Source organism: Herpailurus yagouaroundi, unplaced genomic scaffold, assembly GCF_014898765.1.
Source record: "Herpailurus yagouaroundi ecotype Mexico unplaced genomic scaffold, PumYag 220, whole genome shotgun sequence".
Lineage (NCBI taxonomy): Eukaryota > Metazoa > Chordata > Mammalia > Carnivora > Felidae > Herpailurus > Herpailurus yagouaroundi.
In genome coordinates, this window is record NW_024412451.1 from 646,630 (window position 1) to 669,490 (window position 22,861).

At 57.1% G+C, this 22,861-nt stretch overlaps 2 protein-coding genes across 4 annotated transcripts in view; one reads left to right on the forward strand and one right to left on the reverse strand.

Moving 5' to 3' along the window:
• The window catches only part of ZNF574 (zinc finger protein 574), a 10,782-nt gene extending 5,669 nt beyond the window's left edge, over positions 1-5,113 (reverse strand). Inside the window, exon 1 of one of the 3 annotated variants that reach the window (XM_040457226.1) lies at positions 5,091-5,113. The gene's annotated coding sequence lies outside the window, so the exon portion shown is untranslated. The other 2 variants (XM_040457224.1, XM_040457220.1) reach the window with 2 other exon arrangements.
• GRIK5 (glutamate ionotropic receptor kainate type subunit 5) overlaps positions 4,579-22,861 on the forward strand; it is a 109,088-nt gene continuing 90,805 nt past the window's right edge. The window contains exons 1-11 of the mRNA XM_040457916.1: positions 4,579-4,851; positions 8,317-8,445; positions 8,752-8,916; positions 11,196-11,293; positions 11,390-11,555; positions 13,532-13,710; positions 15,181-15,234; positions 15,339-15,500; positions 17,089-17,241; positions 17,635-17,739; positions 17,823-17,930. Of these exons, the coding sequence (XP_040313850.1) occupies positions 8,367-8,445; positions 8,752-8,916; positions 11,196-11,293; positions 11,390-11,555; positions 13,532-13,710; positions 15,181-15,234; positions 15,339-15,500; positions 17,089-17,241; positions 17,635-17,739; positions 17,823-17,930 (1,269 nt within the window). The 5' untranslated portion in view covers positions 4,579-4,851; positions 8,317-8,366. The remainder of the gene's footprint in view (positions 4,852-8,316; positions 8,446-8,751; positions 8,917-11,195; positions 11,294-11,389; positions 11,556-13,531; positions 13,711-15,180; positions 15,235-15,338; positions 15,501-17,088; positions 17,242-17,634; positions 17,740-17,822; positions 17,931-22,861) is intronic.

The window sequence follows — 22,861 nt, forward strand, 5'->3', positions numbered from 1 at the left end:
CCGCCGCCCGCGCGCCCGGCCGGCCGTTGGTGCCGCTCCGCCCTCCCCGCCCGGCGCGCGTCCCCTCCGGCCCTCAGTGCGCAGGCGGGGTGGCACGGGGAGGCCAGGAGGGGGGGAGGGGGAGCCAGGCCGGCTTTCCGCGCGCCCGCCCGCACTCACCCGCCTCCGCCGTCTCGCACGCCCCGGGCCCAGGCCCGGGCCGCAGCTCCCCTCGCGCGGCCACCCTAGCGCTGCGCCCTCTCTAGCTCCCGCCGTAGCCTCTCGTCTGCTCCGCAGCCTCGCTCTCGCCCCCAATCGCCCTCAGCAACGCCCCGCCTACCTTCCTTCTCGGCCGCTCCGCGAACGGCCGAACGCGCCCAATCAGCGCCTGACTGGCTCCTGCCGTTCGACCAATCGACGCTCACGTCTCTGAGCCTTGGGCCAATAGTATGGATCGTCGGGATCCTTCGCAGTGCCCAACCAATCCTCTAGCGATGTTCCCTCACCGGCCAGCCCCGGGGTTGATAGTGCCCGCCCCCTTAAGCCCCCTGGAGGATGCGCCTCCTCCAGGTCCTCGTCGACTCCGCCTGACGCCTGAAGAAGGGAGGGCCGCGCGGTGACGTCAGGCGGCGGAGCGAGACTGCGGGCGCCATCTTGGGGGCGCCGGGCTGGAGTCGGGTCGGGGTCGAGTAGGGAAGTCGGAAAAATTGAGGCACACGACACCCAGAGGGTGGGGGCGGAGGAACTGTGGCACTGGAACCGCGGCGGAGCGAACGGAGAAAGTGAAGCATCATCAGTCAGCGCGAAATGGGGAGGGGAAACTGCAGCAGCGAGCACATGGAGGGAGTAAAAAGGGAAACTGAGGCTCCAGACTCGCTTCATTAAAAAGAGGAACGGAAGCATCAAGAAGGAAGGGGAGAGAAGCCGGCGGACTCTTGAGGAAGGGGGGGAAGGGAAATGTCAAAGGAGAAGCGAGGAGCGAGGGAATCTGAGGGAACAAGGAAAACCTGAAGGAGAGGGGAGGAAATGGGGAAAAACGAAAAGCAAAGAGAGTTTCATTTAAGAAACGGGGAGTGTGGGCGGGGTGGGGGGAGAAAACCTGAAGGACGACTAGGATGAAAACCTGCAGAAAGTGACCCTGTAGGAGACGGACTCTGCTTCCTTCCAAGGTGCCTTCCTTCTGCGCTGACCCAGGGGTTCTGGCCATCACTACTCTCCCCCTTTGGCCCTCAGGGCGTTGGCCTCGCACTGTTACGTTCCAGAGCTACCCTCTGAACCAACCCAAGGACAGGAGCTTCAAGAGATTCTCTGTACTAACTGCTTCCCCCCCTCCCACCCCATTTCTCAGAGGAGTAAACTAAGTCTCGAGGAGTTGGTCATTACCTTCCTGAAGCTAAAAGCTACTGAGGGACTCCCAAGCACTGAGTAGGACCTAGGTGTGACTTCTCGGCCATCACCTTTGTGGTGTCCTTCAGTTGATTTCTAACTGGCTGTTCTAACTTTCCACTAAGTTGAAATCCCTAACACCAAGCCAATATAATTATACCAAGCTGTCTGGATTGAAATCCTGACCCTGCCATTTCCAGCTGTTGTCTTGGACAAGCTAAATCCTCTGTGCCTCCGTTTCCTCATCTGTGAAATGAAGGCCCTAACCCCTGCCTCATAGTTGTGGGGCACAGAGTAAAAGCTGTGTGGGAATTGTTTTCATTAGGACCTCAAGAAGCCCAGAGAAGTAGCTTGCCTGTCCTTTGGAGGAGACAGAGCCAGGGTTCCAACCCAGGAGTTGACTCCTGGTCTATGCTCTTTCCCCCCCCCCCCCCCCCCCAGGCTCTACTGCCTGGCAGGTGGATGTCCTGTCCTGCGGGGCATGTTGAATGGATGAATGCAAGAAGCAGAAGAAAGAAGTTGGTGGGAATATGTGAGCTCCAAAGCTGGTAATCTGCGTTTGCCATCAGGGTGAAATCCCCTGGGGTGGGAGCCAGAGAACCCGGAAGTTAGACTCAGGCTTTGATAGGCCCCGTGCACCTGGGCAGGTTCTCACTCCTGCCAAAGCTCCCTTTTCTGCCTGAAAATGCAAGGGTCCAGCTTGGCGTGTCAGGCCCCTTTCTGCTCAGACCTTCTGCTTGGACTTTCCAGTTTATCTGGGTTGACTAGGATCTTTCTCTTCTGATGATACATGAGTAGGGTGAGCCCTGGGTCAGTCTTTGTGCAGGTGGTGGCATGGGACTAGATTTCTGGGGTAGGTTTATTTTACAGAGGATAGGCATTCTTTTTTGGGGGGGCCCCTGCATAAACAAAGGCCTATAGGCTGGCATGAGTCTGGGCTTTCAGGCTTAGCTGGAGCTGAGGGTGGGTGTTGGGGGACCATGGGTGTTGCCCACGTAGGGTGAGGAAGTGTATGCAAAGTTGGTGGTCCTTCAGGATGCCGTATATGTGTCAGACGTATGTCAGGGATGCTCCGTATGAGATGAGGGCTTCCTATGCTCAGCTGGTGTAAGGGTTGCCATGTGCTGTGTGTGTGTGTGTGAGAAAGGCATATGGTCACGTGTGCTGGGGGGCTGCACGTGAGTGTGTCAGTGTCTCCTCCCCATCACGAGCATTGGGGGTGGTGGTGAGTCACGGGCTCAGCCTTCAGCGCCAACTGTCATGTTCCTTCCCCCCAAATTTCACCCCCCCACCCAGCCGTGCACCACCCACCCCCACTCCGAGATCTGTGTCACTGCTTCTGTCTTCCATCCCCCTGTCCTGCTCAGCTCCCTCTGAGATGCTGCAGTGGGCTCCCTGGAAGGGAGTCTCCCACTTCTGGCTCTGCCCTCCAGTTCCTTGCCCTTTCCCACTGCCTCTCTGCTCAAGTGGTAGCTAGAGAAGGAAGGCCTCTTCGCCCCACCCGCTCATGTCTTGGGTGCATCACGTCTCTGTGCATTATAGAGAATTCCCATACTTGCCGCCCCATCCCTTCTCCTCCATGGGGCTATTTCTACTTCTGGGGGCTTCTCCCTTGTCTCCAGGAGTTGGCTGCTCCCGCCTTAGGGGACCTCTTGTGTCCACACGTCCTTGTGTTTACGGGTTCCTGGTATCTGTGCCCACCTATCCCCATTTCTGTGACCTTCTCCCACTTTGCTTGGCCCGCCTCCCTGTCTCTATGATATGCATTCTTGTTTCCATTTCTGCGGGCCTCTCCTCCTGTCCGTGGCCTTCTCCTGTCCCCGTGGACCACTCCCTATGTCCAGGGAGTGCTTTCTGTTCTCATGGGCCTCTCTCCGTCTTCCTGGGGGACTCTCTCTCTGTCCACCAGCTGCCCTCATCTCTGAGGTCCGTCGCTGTCTCTGGTCTGCTCCCATGCCTCCATAGGCTTTTCTCTTTTTTATCTGGGCTTTTCCCCTGTTCTTGTCCTTGTGGGGTTTGTGGACCTTGGCCCACCTCTGTGAGTTTTGATGGCTGTCTTGCTTTTCCTCTGCATTTTTCTTCATCTCTGTAGCCCTCTCCCCCCAGCTCCATAGCCTTCTCCTCAGGTCTCCCTGCCTCTCATCTCCGTGGGCTCCTGGGCAGGGCGGTGGCATGGTGGTGGAGGGGGTGGCCCAGGGGTGGGCCCTCCATCCAATGCAGCGCCTTCCCCTCATCAGCATTCTCCTCGCAGGCCCCCCAGCCCCGACCAATACGGTCTCCCCCTCCCCCCCCACTCCCTTCCCTCCTCTTTCTCCGCCTGCTGCCCTCCCTTCCTCCTGCCCGCCCTCCTCCCTGCCTCCCTCCCTCCCTCCCTCCCTCCCTCCCTCATCTCTCTCCCCCCCGCCCCGCGCTCCAGGACCCAGCGCGGGCGGCGGGCGGGCAGGCAGGCAGGCAGGCAGGCGGCGGCCTCAGAGGGGAGAAGGAGAGGTGGTGGCGGCGGCGGCGGCGGCGGAGGTGGTGGTGGTGGTGGTAGTGTTGGCGGCAGTGGCGGTGGCAGCAGTGGCGGTGGCGGCGGTGGCCGGCAGCAGGGAGGCAGGCCCAGCTGGGGACCCAGAGCCGGCGGCTGCGCCTCACAGGGGACCAGGAGTCCGTGGCCAGGCCCTCCCACTGAGGCCCTGCACCGGGCGCCCCCGGGACACCCCACCCTCCTCTGCCTTCCTCTTCCACCTGCTCCTCTCCATCCTTCCCTCCCTCCTCCTCTCCCTCCTCCCCATCTCTCCACCTCGCCGCCTGCCCCCTTCTCGGCTCTCCGGGTCTCCCAACACCCCGTCCTCCCCAGCCCCTCCACCCCTCGGCTTCTGTCCGCCCCTGGCATGCTTTTCCCGTGGGGGCTGAGGGCTTGAGGACTCCAGGCCCTTGCCTCATCCAGGGCAGGGCCAAGGCTCCAGGGGGGAGGGGGGAAGGGGTGGCCCCCTCCCCCCAATCAAGCCCTCCCCTCCCCCACTCCTCCTGATGGCCGGCTTCCTTGTCTCCAGCCAGTCCTCGCCCCCCGTGGCCCCCCCAGGCCGGCCCGGCTAGGGGAGGGGGCGGGGGCCCTTTCCTGGGCCGGCTTCCCCCTCCCCCGGCTTTGCCTGTGCCCCCCTCCCTTCCGTTTTCACCTTCCTCTCCTCCTTTCCTCCCTCCTTCCCCTCCATTTGCTCCTTCTCCCTCTCCTCTCTCCCCTTCTCTCCTCCATTTTCTCCTTTCCCCTTCCTCCCTTCCCTGGCCCGCCCTCTCCTCTTCCACCTGTCCTTCCTCCCCGCTCCGGGGAGCCCCCGTTTTGGATTAGTTGGGGGCCACTGCCGGAGGCGGGGGAGGGGGCCCCGTGGACTGCCCTCTCCCCCCCCCCCCCCCGCCCCCGGCCACACCACCACCCAGCGCCAGAGCATCTCCCCGTTGTCTTTCTCGGGCCTCGAGGGAGCCCAGCCCTCCGTCCCACCAGGATCCGTGAGTGTCTGCAGGGCGGGGGTTGGGCTCGGGCCAGCCTGGGTCCTGGAAGGCTGGGCTCACGACCGTCTGGTGGGGCCCCCACCTCCCCCTGCCCCCCTCCACGAGCAGGGGCCTGCCCTGTGCCTCCCCCGTCTCCCAACCTCTGTTCACCTCAGCCTCTCTTCACCCTTCTTCTGGGTGCACAGCTCAGCCTTGTCCCCAGCCCCTGGGGTCCTGAGGGGCTGCCTGGCTCTTACTTGCGGGCTCACTCCTTCTCTGGGACTCCTGGCCAGTCTCCGCCCCTGCTTTCTCCAGCCGCGGTCCCACGGCGACCGGTGACCGGCTCTGTTCTCCCTCTGTTTCCGCCTCTCTTCTTTCCTCATCCTTTCTGCCTGCCATCCCTGTCCCATCCGCTGTCCGTCTCCTGGAAATGTCTTTCCTTTTTTTTCCATCTCCATTTCATGCGTCTCTCAGGCCTCTCTCTGACTCTGTCCAACTTCTCTCTCCTTTGCTGTTAGCCTAACTCTTTCTTGTTGTGTCTCTGTTGATTCTCTCTCTCTCTCTCTCCCTTTTTCAAAACTCCCCTGCATCTCGTCTGGCTCTTTTGGAAGCACCCACAGGTTTGGCCCTCTATCCACTTGTCTCCATCCACGCTTTGCTCTGCCTGTGCCCCTGCTCCCCTGTCCTCCTCTGCCCCTGCACTCGGAGCCTGTCTTCCTGTTCACTTTTCTGCTTTCCTCCCCCAGATCCACTCTGGGTCCGGCTCCTTTCTCCTCAGCTGCAGCCACTCTGTGGTCTACTTTGTCTTTTCCTTGGTGGTCTCACTCACCCCCCATCCTCTGCTCACTTCTACATCCTGGCCTGGCCTTTTTGTCCTCATCCCTCCCCATGCCTCGGGGCTTGTGGGCTCCGGGATTGACCACCTCCTCAAGACACCCTGGTGGGTGCATCTCTGTGTGGACTGGCCCCCTTATGTGGGCACTCACCCTGTCCCTGCCTGTGCCCCTCGCTCTTTCCCCCTGCCTCCATTTCCCTCCCTGGCCCTCACCGCCCCTTCTAGTGTGTGTCTGCCCCACTCGCCCCTCCCTCTTCTCTAGATCTGCTGTGTGGCTCCTGCATACATTTTCTCCGGCTCTCTTTCCAACTAGCTCTCTTCCTTTGCAGAGTTTTGCGGATTTTTCCCCTTCCTGCAGTCTTTGCACCTGTTGTGTTCTTGTGTTTTTGCCCTCTCCCTCACCCCACTTGTCTCACCGATTTGCCTTCTCACCTTGGTGATGTCTTGCCTTCCTGTCTGTCTGCCTCCCCTGGCAGGGCCCCTCACTCGGCTCCTTCTGCCTGGTTGGCTGCTGTGCTTCCACCTTTATTTGGCTTTGCCTAAGTGTCTGGGCCTGTGGGGCTCAGGCCTGCCCGATTCCCTGCCTCTGCTACCTCGCGCTCTCTGTCTTGTCTCCGTTTCCTTTGGTGTCTCACTTCTAGGCGACCTGTGTGGGTCCTTCTCTCTCATTTAGCCCCAGGTACCTCTTTTCGGTCTGTCTGTCTTTCTGTCTGGGCCTTCCTGTATGTCTTTGTCCATGTGCTGTCCCAGACCCTGGCCCTACACTCTGTGTTTCTGCTCCCACCCATGTCTGCCACCTGTGGGACCCTGCCCTCTGGTCCCTGTCTCTCCCTCCATCTTCCCTGTCCTCTAGTCTCTGTTCCCTGGTTTGTCCCCAGAAGCCCCTGATGTCTCGGGATGACCCCCCTTCAACTCTTGCCTCTCTCCAAGCCCCGCCCTCCACAATCCTCCCCCTGAGAGTTCTTCCTGGTCCCCCAACTTCCCTTGCTCCTCCACCCTTGAAGTCTTCACTGTAGATCCGGATTACCATCTGCAGCCCCCAGCCTGTCCATGATGCCCTCCCACCCCTCAGCCTGCCTTTCCCAGAGGCCCTGAGAGAGGGAGCTGCTCAAGGTCATGTGGGAGTCAGGGGCAGAGCAGAGACTGTTGGGTCTCCTGCTGCCATGGCCTAGGTTTTCCTGGCCAGAAGGATGGTCCAAAATCTTGCACTGTGCCTCTACCCTTCCCTGGCAGGTTTCATTCTGCTGTCTCACTACCTTAAGCCCTCCATCCATGGGGATCAGGTGGGGTGCAATGAGACCCCTAGGCTCACCTCACAGCACTCTGGGCCTCACAGTAATGCTCTCTCCTGGAAGCCCAACGCCCCTTCTCTTGGGGCACGGCTCTCGGCCAGGAGAAGCCGTGCATCCAGCCAAACTCATCCCTGCCTGGGGGTTGCCCCATAGAAGGCTGGGGTACCTGGAGGACTCTAACTCACTGGGGTTGGAGCCGTTCTGGGAAGCAAAGATGCATTGTCTCCCCCTAATCCTCAGCTCCCCTGAGCAGGGTGGGGGGCTGTAGTCTGGCACCTGCTTTGGCAGACAGCAGACTCCCTGCCTTACTCTTCCCTTCCAGCTCTCTCTGGTGGCATCTCAAGTGGGCTTGTGTCCTCTCTCCGTTCTCTGTATTTCCTGTTCTATTCTGTGTCTCTCTTATGCCTTGATTTCCCTCTCTGCTGCCTGCCCTATGCTCCTCTCCCCACCCTGACCTTCCTCCGTCTCCGTGGCTCCCTGCCTTCCTGCCTCATCCTTCCTCCTTGCTCCTAGTCCTGTCCTTCCCTACCCAGAAACTCCTTTGTCCTCTTCATCTCTGTTCCCCCTGTCTTCTTCTTGTTCCCTTGTATTTTTGTCTGTTTTTTCTCTTTCTCCTTTCCTGGGTGTCTTTGTATTTTCTTTCTCTAAGCCTCTCTTCCTATTTCTGTCTCCCTGTTTCTGTCTTCTCTTTTACTTTCTTTCTTTCTTTCTTTCCTTTTTTTTTTTTAGCTCCTTAGCTGCCTCGGGTCCATCCATCTGTCTCCGTCTGTGTGTCTCCACGTGTGTCTCTGTCTCTCTCCATCATTCCCTCTCTCCTCAAGTTTCCTTAACTCCCGGATACTCTCCCCTCCAGACCCCGGATGTCCAGGCCACTCTCCCCACGGGATTGTGGGAACCAGGGACGTCAGGAAAGTGGCAAGTGAGGCCTGGGATGGGGTTGCCTAGCAACCACCGCATCCTCTCCAGCCAGTTTCTGTTGCCTAGTAACCACTGCTTGCCCAGAGACAGGGGCGGGACTGGGTGGGGGGTGGCACTTCCTGGTTTCCTACTGGGGTGGGGATGGTCCCTGGAATTTGCTCTTACTTGAGATCCCTCCCATTTTGGTAGCTGTGAGTGTCCTCTAGCCATGCCTGTCCCACTCAGTGCCGTGAGCTCCTCCCCGGTAGTGCTCCTCAGAGCCTGAGCTTCCTTCGTATCAATGCCTTTGGTGTTGTCAGCTTCTGACAAGGGCAGGGCCTTTCAGCGCTCACTCACAATGTCCCGGGGTCTCCGGTCACCACCCCATCTAGCAGTCCTCCAAAGGGCTCTGAGGCCCCCACCTCAGCAATCTCCCCATGGGTGGGGGGCTCCCTGCAGGTGGCGAGTGGGGGCCGCGGTAGCTGCGTCCCCATGAGGAGGGGAGGAAGATGCCGGCTGAGCTGCTGCTGCTGCTGATTGTTGCCTTCGCCAGCCCCAGCTGCCAGGTGCTCTCATCACTGCGCATGGGTGAGGCCCTACAGCCCCTGCCCCGCCTCTGCAGAGACCCTCCCAAGCCTGCCCATCCCTCAGGACCCGGGGAATCTGGGCTTCAGGTCTCAGCTTTCCTCAGCAACAGGGAACAGCAGCCCCCAGTGCCTTCTCCCCCTGCCCGGACCCAGCAGTCCAGTTCTCCAGCTGTGTCCAACCTTAGATTCAGGAGTCTAGACCCATATCAGCATCCCCACCCCTACCTTAGAGCCCAGGAGTCCAGGACCCCAGCCTCTCCTTTGTCAGGACCCAGGAGTCTGGTCCCCAACCCCCGTGTCCCCTCAGCTGCAATCCTGGACGACCAGACAGTGTGTGGCCGCGGCGAACGTCTGGCCCTGGCTCTGGCCCGGGAGCAGATCAACGGGATCATCGAAGTCCCAGCCAAGGCCCGGGTGGAAGTAGACATCTTTGAGCTTCAGCGGGACAGCCAGTACGAGACCACGGACACCAGTGAGCAGGGCCACAGGGGGCGTGGGGTGAGGCAGGGCAGGCTGGTAGCCCTCGGTCTGTCCCTCAGCTCCTGGCCTCCTCAGCTTGCTTGCTTTGTCTCTTTCTAGCTCCACCTGCCCCTTCCTTCATGTCTGCTCTGCTTTTTCCTTTCCAGAGATGGTGCTGCCGAGCATGGGGAGGTAGGGAGGGTGCCAGCCCTGGTCCTGCCTTGTAAGAGCTGAGAGCCTCATTTGAAAGATAAACTCATGGCTGGCTGGGGACACAGTGCCCAGAGCTGAGTAATGAGGGGCCTGGACAGTGAGGCCAGGGAGCCTCAGGGGCAGGAACAGTGAAAGCATTCTGGAGAAGGCTAAACCAAAGTTCTGAGGTCTGAAAGGCAAGCAGGATATAGAAAAAGTGGCATTGCTCAAAGTATGCCCTGTAGAACAGGAGCCACATAGTAGGGGTGTATGAGTATTTGTCGGATACTGACAGACTGAGCAAATGTTAATGGGTATCTCTTGAACAAATGCGTTGGGGTCGTATACCTCAGGAGATGCTGTCTTCAATGTGTTTTAGATTGGTTTTCTTTCTTACAGGCCTCATCAGAGCCTTTGTTATATTCACGTGTGTTTCATATTAGCGAGAGGGAGAATGGGGTACAGTGTTTCTTGTACTTTTCTGACTGGCGCAGCACAGAACACAAACTGGGAGAAGCTGGGATGGAGGGTGAGGAGGTAAATGGTGTTCCAGGCATATGCTATAGTCTGGAGCTGGAGCAGAGGAGGGGGATATATGGAGCCAAAGAACAGGGTGTGGGGTTGAACCTGTCCTGGCTACCTGGACTCAGGACATGCTTGGTGAGATCATGAGAGACTTTGGGGCTGAAGTGTGACAGCAGTGGGAGGTGAGGCTGGGCAGAATGGCGGGCCAGTTCAGAGAGGCGACAGTGGCAGGCTAAAAGATGTCACCTTCACCTGTAGGCAGAAGGGAGCCACCAATGGGTTTAGGTCAGGGAGCGGGCTTCTGGAAGGTGAATCTGGAGGCTAGATTTGGGTGATCATGCCTGAGTTGGCATGCCTGAGTTGAGAGCCCTAAAAAGTAGGGCAGGGGAGAGAAGGGGAAAGATATGAGAAAATTTGAGGACAAAAGAGACAGGACTTGGTGACTAATTTGTCTATTGAGAGAAGGATTAAAGGCAAGGATTGTTTCTAGATATTTGGTCTGCACAAACGGGGCCTTCAGTAATGTGGAAGGCACAGAAGAATCAAGTTTAGAGGAAGGTAAGGCATTTAGTTAGGATGCTTTTAGTTGGATGTGGCAGAAACCCACTCAGTCTGCCTTAAGGGAAAAAGAGAATTTATCAGCTTATAATACGAAAAGGCCTAAGGACTAATTTCAGGCATGGCTAAATCCAGGTACTCAAATGATGTCCCAGGACTATTTCAGGCATGGTTAGATCCAGGCACTCATATCATGTCCCAGGAAGCTCTCTGTCTTCATCCGTGGGTCCTGTTTTCCTCTAAGTTGGGTTCATTTTCAGGAATACCCTCCCTAACTGGTGGCAAGACGGCCCCAGTAGCTCAAAGCTTACATCTTACCTGTTTAGCAAACTACGTAATAATTGTAGCAGAAACCTGGGGAAGGCTCTCGATGGCCTGCTTTGAGCCCGTCCCCATCTCTGAACCAATCACTGTGGCCAGGACAGTGTGGTTCTGTGATCCTGGCTTGGGTGGCCGCCCGTCCTGGGAAACATATGGTTCCCTGAGGAGAAGTTAGGGTTTTGCCATGAGAATGGGCACCGGGCAGGCAGAAAAAACAGCTTCTGCCTCCCAGTCTTTGAGACGCGTGCAAGTTCAAGGGGAAAAAAAAAAAAAAAAAAAAAAAAAAAAAACACAGAAGAAAGAGGAGCAAACGAAAGCCACAGGAGAGCGGTGTTTGGGATGTGGGGTGGAGAGGGGCCCTCGCTGTGGTTGTGGGGTGGAGGGGCTGTGAGGCGTTGTTGGAAAGGAGGAGTGAGACAGAGGCTGAGGAGCCGGGCGTTGGCTTTGCAGCCAGGAGGTCCCTGGTTTTTCCTCTTTGTTCTTTCTTTGTTTCTCTCATGGTCTAACCCATCCCTCTTGCCATTTCTCCCCATTTGTCTCTGTCTTGTCCACTGCAGTGGGTGGGACCGGGGATTGGTCCTCTGGGTCTGGGGCGGCCAAGGGGGATCGGGCAGCTCCAAGGATCGGATGTGCTCCCGGGCCAGGTGGGGACGGAGAGGAAGGTCCCTGACTGCGGTCTCTTTCCACCCCTCGCAGTGTGTCAGATCCTGCCCAAGGGGGTCGTGTCCGTCCTGGGGCCCTCGTCCAGCCCTGCGTCTGCTTCCACCGTGAGCCATATCTGTGGAGAGAAGGAGGTGAGCAGAGTGTGGGACAGGGCAGGGGTGGGTCCTTGGGAGGCGAGGCTGGGTAGGAGGCCGCAGGATAGAAGCAAAGCCTCCTTCTTTGTCCAGATCCCCCACATCAAGGTGGGTCCCGAGGAGACACCCCGCCTGCAGTACCTGCGCTTCGCGTCCGTCAGCCTGTACCCCAGTAACGAGGACGTCAGCCTGGCCGTCTCCCGAATCCTCAAGTCCTTCAACTACCCCTCGGCCAGCCTCATCTGCGCCAAGGCCGAGTGTGAGGGAGAACTGGGTGTCTTGTTTTTATTCCCCCAAACTCCCCTGCCCAAGAGATCTGGTCTCCCGCACGGCACAGGCTCCCCTGGTCCCCACCATCCTTCCCCGTCAGGAACCCAGACCCCCCCACCTCCCCCGAGAGACCATTTAGTCAGCAGATAGTAACTAGCACCTATGTGCCAGGCCCCTGCGAGGCCCTGGCGGTTCCGCACTAGGTGTGGTCCCGGATTGGACTCCAGGGTCCGTGGGGGATGCTGTGGCCGAGCGGTTGTAATGCAGAGTGATCCATACTCTGTCAGCGGGCAGGCGGGGTGCCGTCGGAGCACGTAGAAGGGAATCCTACCCGGGTCTGAAAGTTCAGATCCCGTGTCCCCGAGAAAGGGGCCTCTAAGCTGGACCTGAAGGTTGGGGAGGAGTTGGGGTCAGGAAGAGGGGAGGGTGTGGCAGGGCGGGGGCCGAGGGCCCAGGGAACGTGGCCGCTTTGAGAGGCTCAAGGATGCTTCCAGGGAGCCCGGTGTCCAGTGTGGGAACAGGGGAGCAGCGCGTGCAGGAAGCATGACCACGCAGGGCCCTGCACCTCTGCCCGAAGATGATGGCGGTGGTGCAAGGTTCCCACGCAGGGCGGGGCAGGGGACAGGCCGGGTGTGTGTCGCAGGAAGAGCGCTGGCTGCAGCAGAGAGAACTGACTGGAGAATGCCACGAGCTATGGCCGGGAGGCCAGAGACGGGCAGAGAGAAGGGGCACTGGTTAGGTATCTGGTGGTGGTGGCAGGCCGGAGAGGCCAGGATGGGTTTGAGGAGCCACGAGGGAAGGGAGAGGGCGCCGTCGCTGTGGTGACTGGGTTCCGCCTGAGGAGGAGGAGGAGGAGGACAGAACGGTCAGGTGGAGGTGCAGTTGGGGTCGAGGCGTCTCGGAGACCATCAAGTGGAGATGTCCGGAAGGCCGGTGGGTTTGTGGGTGGGGTGCACAGCTGGAAAAAGAGAGAGGGCCGTGCTCAGTAACTTCCAGGAGAAACTCGTCTTTCAAAAGGTATTTACTGAACACCTGCCACGGCCCAGACCTTGTTCTGGGTCCTGGGGCTAGAGCGGTGCGTGTGCGAGCCAGGCCAGAACCCCTGTCCTTGTCAGGCCTGCTGTCTTGTGGGAGAAGCTAGGAAGTAGTAAGTCCTCCCATTCGAGATGGGATGGTGATCACCTCCTCGAGGTGGTGATGTTTGGGTAAGAGATCTGAAGGTGGAGAGGGAGGGAGCCGCATGGAGGTCCAGGGAGAAGAGGGAACAGCTAGTGTAAAGGCCACAGGGCAGGAGCGTGGCCGTGGCGTGTGCGAGACAGGTCAAGGGGATGGCGAGGGGTGGGTGGGTGGAGTGGGGCCCGGGGGCTGTGAGGATGCGGGCCTCCACTCTCAATGGGCCAGAGCTGTTAGAGGGTTTGGGGCAGAGGAGGCACACATCTGCTCTACGCGCTTGTGGCTGCTGTGACGGGGACGGACGTGGGGACAAGTGTGGCTGTCATAACAGGTGAGGGAAGGCAGTGGCTTAGGCCAGGGTGGTGGCGGTGGTGCGGCACGTGGAGTCTGCTGCACTCTGCAGATAGAGCCTGGGTGGGTTGGGCGCAGCTGGGAGAGAGAAAGAGAGAGAGAGGGGGAGAGAGGGAGAGGGAGGGAGGAGGCCGGGCTGCTGTCCGGGTTTGGGCCTGAGTGGCTGGCAGGCAGGTGGTGGCTTGGGTGAGAGGAGTGGAAATGTGGCTTGTGTGAGTGAAGTTTGAGATCCCCGTCACACATCCCAGTGGCGGAAAGGTGGCAGGGGACAGGTGTGTGGAGGTCGAGCACAGGGTCCACGGGCCCAGTATCCCAAGAGAGCCAACCACGCTCTGGTCAGTACAACCCTCGTTCTCTCCTGGGTTTCCCTACACTGGAGGAGGAGGAAGTCACCCTGGAACACTTACAGGGACCCTAACCCGGGCCCCCCTGCTCCCCCAGGCCTCTTGCGGTTGGAGGAGCTAGTGCGTGGCTTCCTCATCTCCAAGGAGACGCTGTCAGTGAGGATGCTGGATGACAGCCGGGACCCCACGCCGCTGCTCAAGGAGATCCGCGATGACAAGGTGTCCACCATCATCATTGATGCCAATGCGTCCATCTCCCACCTCATCCTCCGTAAAGTGAGTCCTCCAGTCTCTGTCTCTCTACAGGGTCGGGGCAGAAGCATTGGGTGACAGAGCAAGTCGCCCAATGCCCACGGGCCTCAGGGGTCACACGGTAGAGACCCGCTTCCTACGAGCGGATGATAATCATGAGGTTTGTCTCAGCTTGGCCACTTCGCGGTCGCACCGGTGGTCGGGCCTTGGACAGTTGCCTCCCCTCTCTGTGCTCAGTTGCTGCCTCGGTGGGTTGCCGTGAGGGGTAGTGAGTGAATGGTGGGGAAGCATTTGGGACAGACAGGTCCTGGCCCAGAATAGATGCTGGTGCGGGGAGCTCCCTGTCATCTGCACTGAGTGCCCGTCCTGCCGCGTGGAGGCACTTTGCACGGACTCTTTAATTTGGCTCCCACTCAGGCTGCGGGGCAGGCGTGATGACCATTTTGTGGATTAGGAAGCTGGAGTTAAACAGGCTGGCTCAAGGGCGCCCGGGAGGGGGTAGCACCGGGGCCTGCCACACACCCTCCAGCAGTGACCCACATTCATTAATCATTCATTGCTTCCCTGCTCTTAATTCGTCCTCGTAATCTAATCTGTATTATTTATTTTTCTCCAGTTTTCTTTTTTCTTTCTTTTTAAATTAAAACCATATGTCACTACTGATTGTAGTGTACAGGAAGAAGCATGGACAGAATCCATAGGGCCCTTGAGGCAAGAAGTTTTAGAGAAAAGGTTTCATATTCGGAAGGCAGGCAGGCCTGGGCTGGGGTCCCACGAGCCAAGCCGAGGGACCCGTGGTCACTCTCCTCTCATGGAATGGGCTGTGAGCCTCACGATAACAGCTCCTGCCACTCGGCCGATGCTGGCTGGTGCCATGTAATGTTCTAATGACCGTAGTGGGGACAGGCTCGGACACCGTGGCAGGAGAGGCCTTCTAGTTTTGTTTGCCTCAAGGACTGTGAAGAAAGGGGCTTCAAACAGGCATTTTGAGATTCCAGTTGGTTGCCTTTCGCTGCGAAGTGCTGTAAAGATGGCAGGGGGCGGTTTATCTGGCCTGTGACCAAGCTGGGCCCCACATAGTAGCAGCCCCACCTTGGCTTTGGGGCAGCACGGGGAGAAGCTTAAAGTTGAGGTTACCCTCCCAGCCTGTCCTGTTTCTAAGGCGTCCCTTTGCCTGTCTGTCTCTAGAAGGCAGTCTTGTAAGTGCCCTCCAGGGGGATGCGGGCATCTGGGGGTGCCATTCTCTCCTCCAATAAGGCCTTCCTTCCACCCAGGTCGCCTGTCCACTGGTGCAGCATCAGGGAGCAGGGTCTCCCTCTGCCCCCGCACAGCTCCTTCTCCCTGTCTCCGTCTCTGGGTGTCTGTTACTGTGTTTCCCATGGGTGTCTTCACTAGGCCTGTCTCTAAATCTCTCTTCCTCTCTTGGCGTCTCCTCGCTTCTGCCTGTGGGCCTCCGCCCCTCCTGTCGCCTCTGTGCTGCCCCATGTCCTCCAGGCTTCAGAGCTGGGAATGACCTCAGCGTTTTACAAATACATCCTCACCACCATGGTGCGTACCCCAACGTGGCCCCCCCCCGGCCCCCACCCCCCTCCCAGGGTGTCTGCCCCATGTGGGGCCTGGCCCCTGGCCTCACCCCTTCTTCTTGGCCCCAGGACTTCCCCATCCTGCACCTGGACGGGATCGTGGAGGACACCTCCAACATCCTGGGCTTCTCCATGTTTAACACCTCACATCCCTTCTACCCTGAGTTTGTGCGCAGCCTCAACATGTCCTGGAGGGAGAACTGTGAAGCCAGCACCTATCCAGGTCCCGCGGTGAGCACTTCTTCTGTACTTTGGTGAGATGGTGCCAGAACCCTCCAGCGCCCCCACTCGCTTTCCAAGTACATACTGTGAGGCCTCACATTGTGGCCCCAAGATAAGTCTGATCTGTGTCCTCCTCTGTACCTCCCAGGCTGCCCCAGCCACACTGGCCTCCTCCAGGTGCCTCTATGGCCCTAGCACATGCCCACCCCAGGGCCTTTGCACTTGCTTCTCCCACTGCTTCATATGTGCTTCCCCAGAGAACTAGCGACTCACTCCCTCATTGCCAAGTCATTGCTCAAACACTCCCTCAGTTATAAGACCTTTCTTGGTCCCCACCATAAAAACGAGAAACTCCCTGCTGATCAGCTCCCTTCCATACTGTATTTTTCTGCACAGTACCTGTCCTTGCATATCTAATGCTCTATGTTTTGCTTAGGTACAGATACGGATATCTAGACCGTAAGTTCCATGAGTGTAGGGTTTTCTTTCTGTTTTCTTCACCTTTGTATCACCAGCACCTAAATCAGCTTGGCCCAGGGTAGGTGTCCAATAATATATGTTGAATAAACGCAAACATACAAAAGGTACACACTTAGGTGTATTTGTTCACAGACGTTTAGTCCTGTGCCAAGATACCAAGGCACTCCTACCGCATAGAAACGCACATGGACACTGAGCCATGCAGTCAGGCGGTGCAGACATAACGTGGGTAGAGGTACATTTGTGTGTGCCTCTGCAGCTGTCTACACAACACAGATATTCAGACCTTCACACCAACCCAGCGAAGACACTCCCGCAAACACACACACACACACACACACACACACACACACACACACACACAGATGCCCCATGTCCTCAGTCACAGCTCGGTGCCCAATTTGTATCAAGCGTTTACTGTGTGCCGGGCAGTTTTGAACTCTGACATGTATTACCTTCTTTGGTACCCACGTTAGCCTGTGGAGGCAGAGATGACAATCATCCCCATCTTACACGGGAGGACACTGAGGTTCCGAGCAGGGTGGGGACTTGGGCCTCCCGTAGGAAATAGGAGAGCCGGGTCTCCAGCTCAGAGCCGCCTGCTTCCCAGGCGCAGGCTCACAGCCCTTATGCTCGCCTGCCTCCTAGATGCCACGCCCACCCTGGCACTTTGCGTGTAGACAAACAGGCACTTTCGTCCAGCCCCCACACACGTGCGCCCAGCCATAATCAGGCTGTGGCCCTCTTCCCACACCCTGCATCCTGCATCAGCCACGCTGATGCGGATTCCCGGGCACACCCTGAGGCCCACCGGCATCCCCCTGTGGAGGTGACGCGGCTGGCCATCCAGCCCGTCCCCAAACAGACGCAGGGCTGCATGATTCAGGAGGAGCTATTCCCACAAGGCTACGGGCAGCATGCACGTTTTTCCTGCTGCCACCTGACTCCCTGAGAAAGACACTCAGAGGCCGGTCCTTACTGCCGACCTGCACCGTTTCATGCTCCTGGAGAGACGGCAGTTGTCTGAGGACTTGTGGGTAGCACCACGGGGGCGTTGGGGCCCCCTGCCTGAGCTGCCTCTTCCTCATCCTCGCTCTACCTCTGCCCCCCACCCCAGCTGTCGGCGGCCCTGATGTTTGACGCCGTGCACGTGGTGGTGAGTGCCGTCCGGGAGCTGAACCGCAGCCAAGAGATCGGTGTGAAGCCGCTGGCCTGTACATCGGCCAATATTTGGCCCCATGGGACCAGCCTCATGAACTACCTGCGCATGGTGAGCTGGGAGCGGGGAGGGCCGAGGGGGCAGGGCCGTCCTTCTCAGGCTGGGACACTAACTGTGTCCACCCTGTGGCCCCTCTGCCCTCTCCCCCGCTACCAACCCCACCCACCTCCTGCTGTCTCTGGGCCTCTTCTTCCTCCTCTCCTCCATCTCTCCCCTCTGGACCTCCCTCTCCCTGTCTGCACTGCCCTCCCCCTGCATCTTTGTCCCATCTCCTTTCTTTTGCTGGCGTGTTGTCTTTCTCGTTTAACCACGGTCCTTCCTGGTCCCTCTCCCTCTCTTCTTCTTCTCTGTCTCCTTCTTCTCTGTCTCCACCTCTCTGGGCTTCTCCCGCCCTATGTCTGGGCCCCTGCCACCCCTCCCTCTGCCCGCCTCCCGCCCTGCTAGGTAGAGTATGACGGGCTGACCGGGCGGGTCGAGTTCAATAGCAAAGGGCAGAGGACCAACTACACCCTGCGCATCCTGGAGAAGTCCCGGCAAGGCCACCGTGAGGTGAGCAGACCCGGGGACGCTCCAGAGTCCTGATGGGGTGGGGGCAGGGCCGGCGTGTGCTGATGGTACCTTCTCTGCCCCAGATCGGGGTATGGTACTCTAACCGGACCCTGGCCATGAACGCCACCACCCTGGACATCAACCTGTCGCAGACACTGGCCAACAAGACACTGGTGGTCACGACCATTCTGGTGAGTGGCCCTGTGGGGGGGGGGGGGCAGTAGGTGGAGGGGCCTTTCCTGAGCGGTGCCCCAGCCCAGTCCTAGTGAAGGAGGAGGATCCCTTGGCTCACACCGCACACAGACCAGCAGGGAATGTGACCCATGCACCCAGCAATCCTGATTGTGGCCAAGGTGTCACCGGCCTAATCGCTGCTGAAACACGGGAGGGCACAGGCTCTGCCAGCTGGCTGTCGCACGGCAGAGATAGGAATGACTGTGGTCACGGGGATTCCACGAGGCTGCACAGGTAGGGCACCTCACACAGTATCTGGCCCCCAGAAGTCACGGTCGCTAGAGTGGTCATTTTGCCACACTTGCCAACTGAGTGTGTTGACACGTGACAACTTAATATCCATCTTGAAGATGTGGAAACCAGGGCTCTGAGTGGTGAGGCACCTTGCCCCGGGTCCCGTAGCAGGTACGTGGCAGAGCCAGGGCGGAAGTCACGTCCCTGAGGCTCCAGAGCGTGATCCGTAGCCGCCGGGCTCTGCGTCTCCAGTCCTTTTGTACTTGAGCACCAGCCAAGGACGTGGTCCTGTAGCCCCCATGGGTGCTGCTTCTGTGCTTAGCAGATCAGAGACCGGGGCGGGAGGCGGGGGGGGCTTTGTGCGTCAGCGGCAATTTACAGAGCACCCTGTTCTGCACCAGCCGCTGTGCTGGGCCCTGTCCAGGCACTACTCTGTAAACCTCTCGGCCGCTCCATGAGGTTTGTCTTATTTTCCTCATTTTGAAGGTAAGGAAACAGGTCACAGGACAAATCCCAGCTGGAGCCGAGTGACCTGCTCGGAGCCTTTGCCCCCTCTCCCACACCCTGCCACCTCTCGCTGGGCACAGTGGGCCACCGGGGGGTCCGGCAGGGGGTGAGGCACAGGACCTAGTGAGCTGGAGGCGGCCCAGAGCAGCTGGGCCTGGAGGCTGGTGTGCCAGGCAGCCGTGCCCTTCAGAGCAGCCAAGTCCCTGGCCTGCTGGCACGTGCCATCTATGAGAGCCCCTCAGTAAGCCCGCGAGCTGGGCCGGCTCCTAGCTGTGGACGCGGAGGCTGAGAGGATTACCACAGGTTCCGCAGGACATCAGAGGCCCCCCTCGAGCCACGCGGCGCAGAGCTGTTCTCTCTGCCCCTAGGGGACTCCTGATCTAATGTGGACCTCGTGTCCCCCTGGAGAAGGGCCAGTGAGCCTGCTGGGGAGGGACAGATGGCCCGCAGACGGGAAACCAGACACTTTGTAACAGCCTCACTGAGGGGCCCTGAGGGCCAGGCTGGGCTGGCTGGGAGAAGTCACACCTCCCTGCGTGGGGGAGTGTGGTCAGATCCAGAGGCTTCCTGGGGCCAGAAGAGACAGGGTCCTAGGTGGGAAGCAGGGACAGAGGTCAGGGAGGGGATGTCAGGAGAGCTGAGCCATGACCCTGGAGGCCTCATCTCTCTCTCATACTTGTCTCCCCTTTTGTCCAAGAGCCAGTGTTGTTTTCTTGCTGACACTTAGGCTTCTCTTGATGGATTCATTCATTCATTCATTCATTCACCATTCATTCATCCCACAAATAGTTACTGAAGTTACTGTGCACCAGACCTTACACAAATGCCGGAAGCACATGAATAGTCACAGATGGTCTTGTGGTTTCCTTACTCTTGGGTGGCACTGGGGGAGGGGATCCCAGTCTGATGGAGGAGACAGACCTGGACATAATAATTCCAACACAGAATAATGAGGGGACCCCCCCCCCGAAGAAAGAAGGAACTGATTCAGCTTCAGAAGGTTTGAGGAAAACGTCACAAAAGAGGTGGCGTTAGACAGGGCTTCAGCAGCTGTGAAGGGGGTGCACCTGGGTGGTTCAGCCGGTTAAGCGTGCGACTTTGTCTCAGGTCATGATCTCACGGTTTGTGGGTTCGAGCCCCGAGCTGGGCTCTGTATTGACAGCGCGGATCCTGCTTGGGATTCTGTGTTCTTCTCTCTTTCTCTCTGTCTCACTCTCTGAAAAATAAACAAACATCTAAAAAAAAAAAAAAAAAAAAAGAAGCTGTATAGGAGTGGGGAGCACACAGAGGGAAGGGCCGGACATCCCCAGAAGCATGAGCTATAGGAGCAGGGGGCCTTAGGAAATGTTTGCCAGACTGGATGTGGAGGCGGTGGCCTTATGTGCACAGCTGGGCCTGCCCATTTGTTCACCGGTGTTTTCTGACTTGTATTCCCGCAGCAGGGGCTGTGGGGAGGGAGGGGGAGCTGATGTGGGGGTTGAGGCTGGCAGAGGGGCTGAGTGTGAGGGAGCAGGGAGAGCAGGGGGAGGTCCGAGATGGAGGGGAGGCTGTCCCAGGGGTGGGGTCTCACTGCTCTGGAGCCGAGAGGGTGGCTGGTACCACGATTGAGAGAGGCCCCACAGGGAAGCTAGGGTGCAAAAGAAGGGCCAAGGCGGGGCACCTGGGGGGCTCAGTCAGTTAAGTGTCTGACTCGGTTTCAGTTCAGGTCATGATCTCACGGTTCGTGAGTTCGAGTCCTGCATCGGGCTTTGTGCTGACAGTGTGGAGCCTTCTCCCTCTCTCCCTCTCTCCCTCTCTCTCTGCCCTTCTTGCACTTTCGTGCTCTCTCTCTCTCTCTCTCAAAATACTAAACTTTAAAGGAAAAATAAATAAATAAAAATAAAATTAACAAAAAGGCCCAATGAGGCAAGGCTGTGCAGGGCTCTCCCTCAGCCTCCAGCCCCTCTCCCTCCTGCAGAGTTTTCCCAGAACACTTGGTGGACCCTGTGATGGTCTTCGTCAAGCTGGGACATTTCATCCTTGTCTTTGGTGACTCTGGGGTCGGTCAGCCCTCACTCTCCTCCTGACTTCACCCCCTACCGCTTCAGGTAGTCTATACCTTCATCTATAAAATGGGTCTAATAATCCCACCTTGAAGGCCTGTGGGAGGATTGCATGAGGTAAGAAAGCCGCCTGCTTTCCCAGCATGAAAGGCATGCTCTCCTTGCATCCTTGATAAGATAGCACCCGCCATGGCTGATATCTCAGTGCTGTGCCAATTCTTGGCTTCTGTTAGTCTTCCCGACAGCCCTGAGCCCGGTACCCTTCTGACCCTCATGCCCACCATATTGTGGTTTTCATTTCCATTTCCCATTTCCCTAACAGGCAGGTTGACCACCTTTTTTGCGGTTTATTGGCTATTTGACAATTGTCTTCTTTTTAAATGTCTATTTATTTATTTTGAATGGGGGGGAGGAGGAGGGAGGCAGGGAGGGGGAGAATCCCAAGCAGGCCCCGAGCCGTCAGTGCAAAGCCCTACACGGGGCTCGATCTCACAAACTGTGAGGTAATGACCTGAGCCAAAATCACGAGTTGGACACAACCAACTGAGCCACCCAGGCGCCCCAACAGTCTTCTTTTGGAAAGTCCCCCATCCAAGTCTTTTTTTGTTTTCAATTAAAAAAAAATGGGGATATATGACCTTTTTACTGATTTGTGAGTTATTTCTATTTTCTGGATACAAGTTCTCACTAGATACGTGTATTGCAGATATCTTCCCCTTTGTGGCTTGCCTCTTCACTTTCAATCTTTTGGTGAAAGGGGAAGATTTTTAATTTTACTAAAGTCCATTTATCCATGTTTTCTGTTCCTTTTTGATTAATGCTTTTAGAAGTTATAATTTATTTTACTGTTTGTTTATATTTGAGAGTGTGTGTGTGTGTGTGTGTGAACAGGGAAGGGGTAGAGAGAGAGGGAGACACAGAATCCAAAGCAGGCTCCAGGCTCCGAGCTGTCAGCACAGAGCCTGACGCGGGGCTCAGACTCACAAGCCATGAGATCATGATTTGAGCTGAAGGCAGACGCTTAACCTACTAAGCCACCTAGTTGCCCCGATGCTTTTAGAATTTAAGAATTCTTTGCCTACCCCAAGGTCATGAAGATAGTCTTCTATTCGTTTTCTAAAAACTTAATCATTTTACCTTTTACGATTAGAGCTACAATCCACATGAAGTTGATTTTTATGTACCATGTGAGGCAAGGGCTCAGAATATTTATTTCACGTGGATGTTCAATTGAGCAATACATTTATTAAAGATGACCATTCTTTCTCCTTCACCAGTCTCACCTTTGTGATAAAGCATCTTCTTTTTTAATAGTAAAGATTTTACTATTTTTAAGTAATCTCTACACCCAATGTGGGGCTTGAACTCACAACCTCGAGATCCAGAATTGCACACTCTACCCACCGAGCCAACCAGGTGCCCCTCAAGTATCTCTTTATGTGTGGGTTTCCAAGCTCCCTGTTCTATTGTCAGTTTGTCTATCTTTGGTCCCATACTACATTGTTTCAAATACCATAGCTTTAAAGCTTATTTTATTTATTTTTTTAATGTTTATTTATTTATTTATTTGTTTGTTTGTTTATTTATTTTTTAATTTTTGAGAGAGAGAGCACGGGCAGGAGAGGGGCAGAGAGAGAGGGAGACACAGAATCTGAAGCAGGCTCGAGGTTCTGAGCTGTCAGCACAGAGCTCATTGCAGGACTTGAACCCACAAACTGCAAGGTTGTGACCTGAGCTGAAGTCGGACGCTTAATTGAGCCACCTAGGTGCCCCATCAAATACCATAGCTGTAAATTAAGTATTAATTAATACCCAATAGGGTCAATTCTCCAGTTTCTTCTTTAGGATTGCTCTGGCTTTTCCTGACCATTTGTGTTTCTGTATACATTTAGATATCCTACTTCAAAAAATTTTAATATTTTAATTTTTTTTTCAACGTTTTTTATTTATTTTTGGGACAGAGAGAGACAGAGCATGAACGGGGGAGGGGCAGAGAGAGAGGGAGACACAGAATCGGAAACAGGCTCCAGGCTCCGAGCCATCAGCCCAGAGCCCGACGCGGGGCTCGAACTCACGGACCGCGAGATCGTGACCTGGCTGAAGTC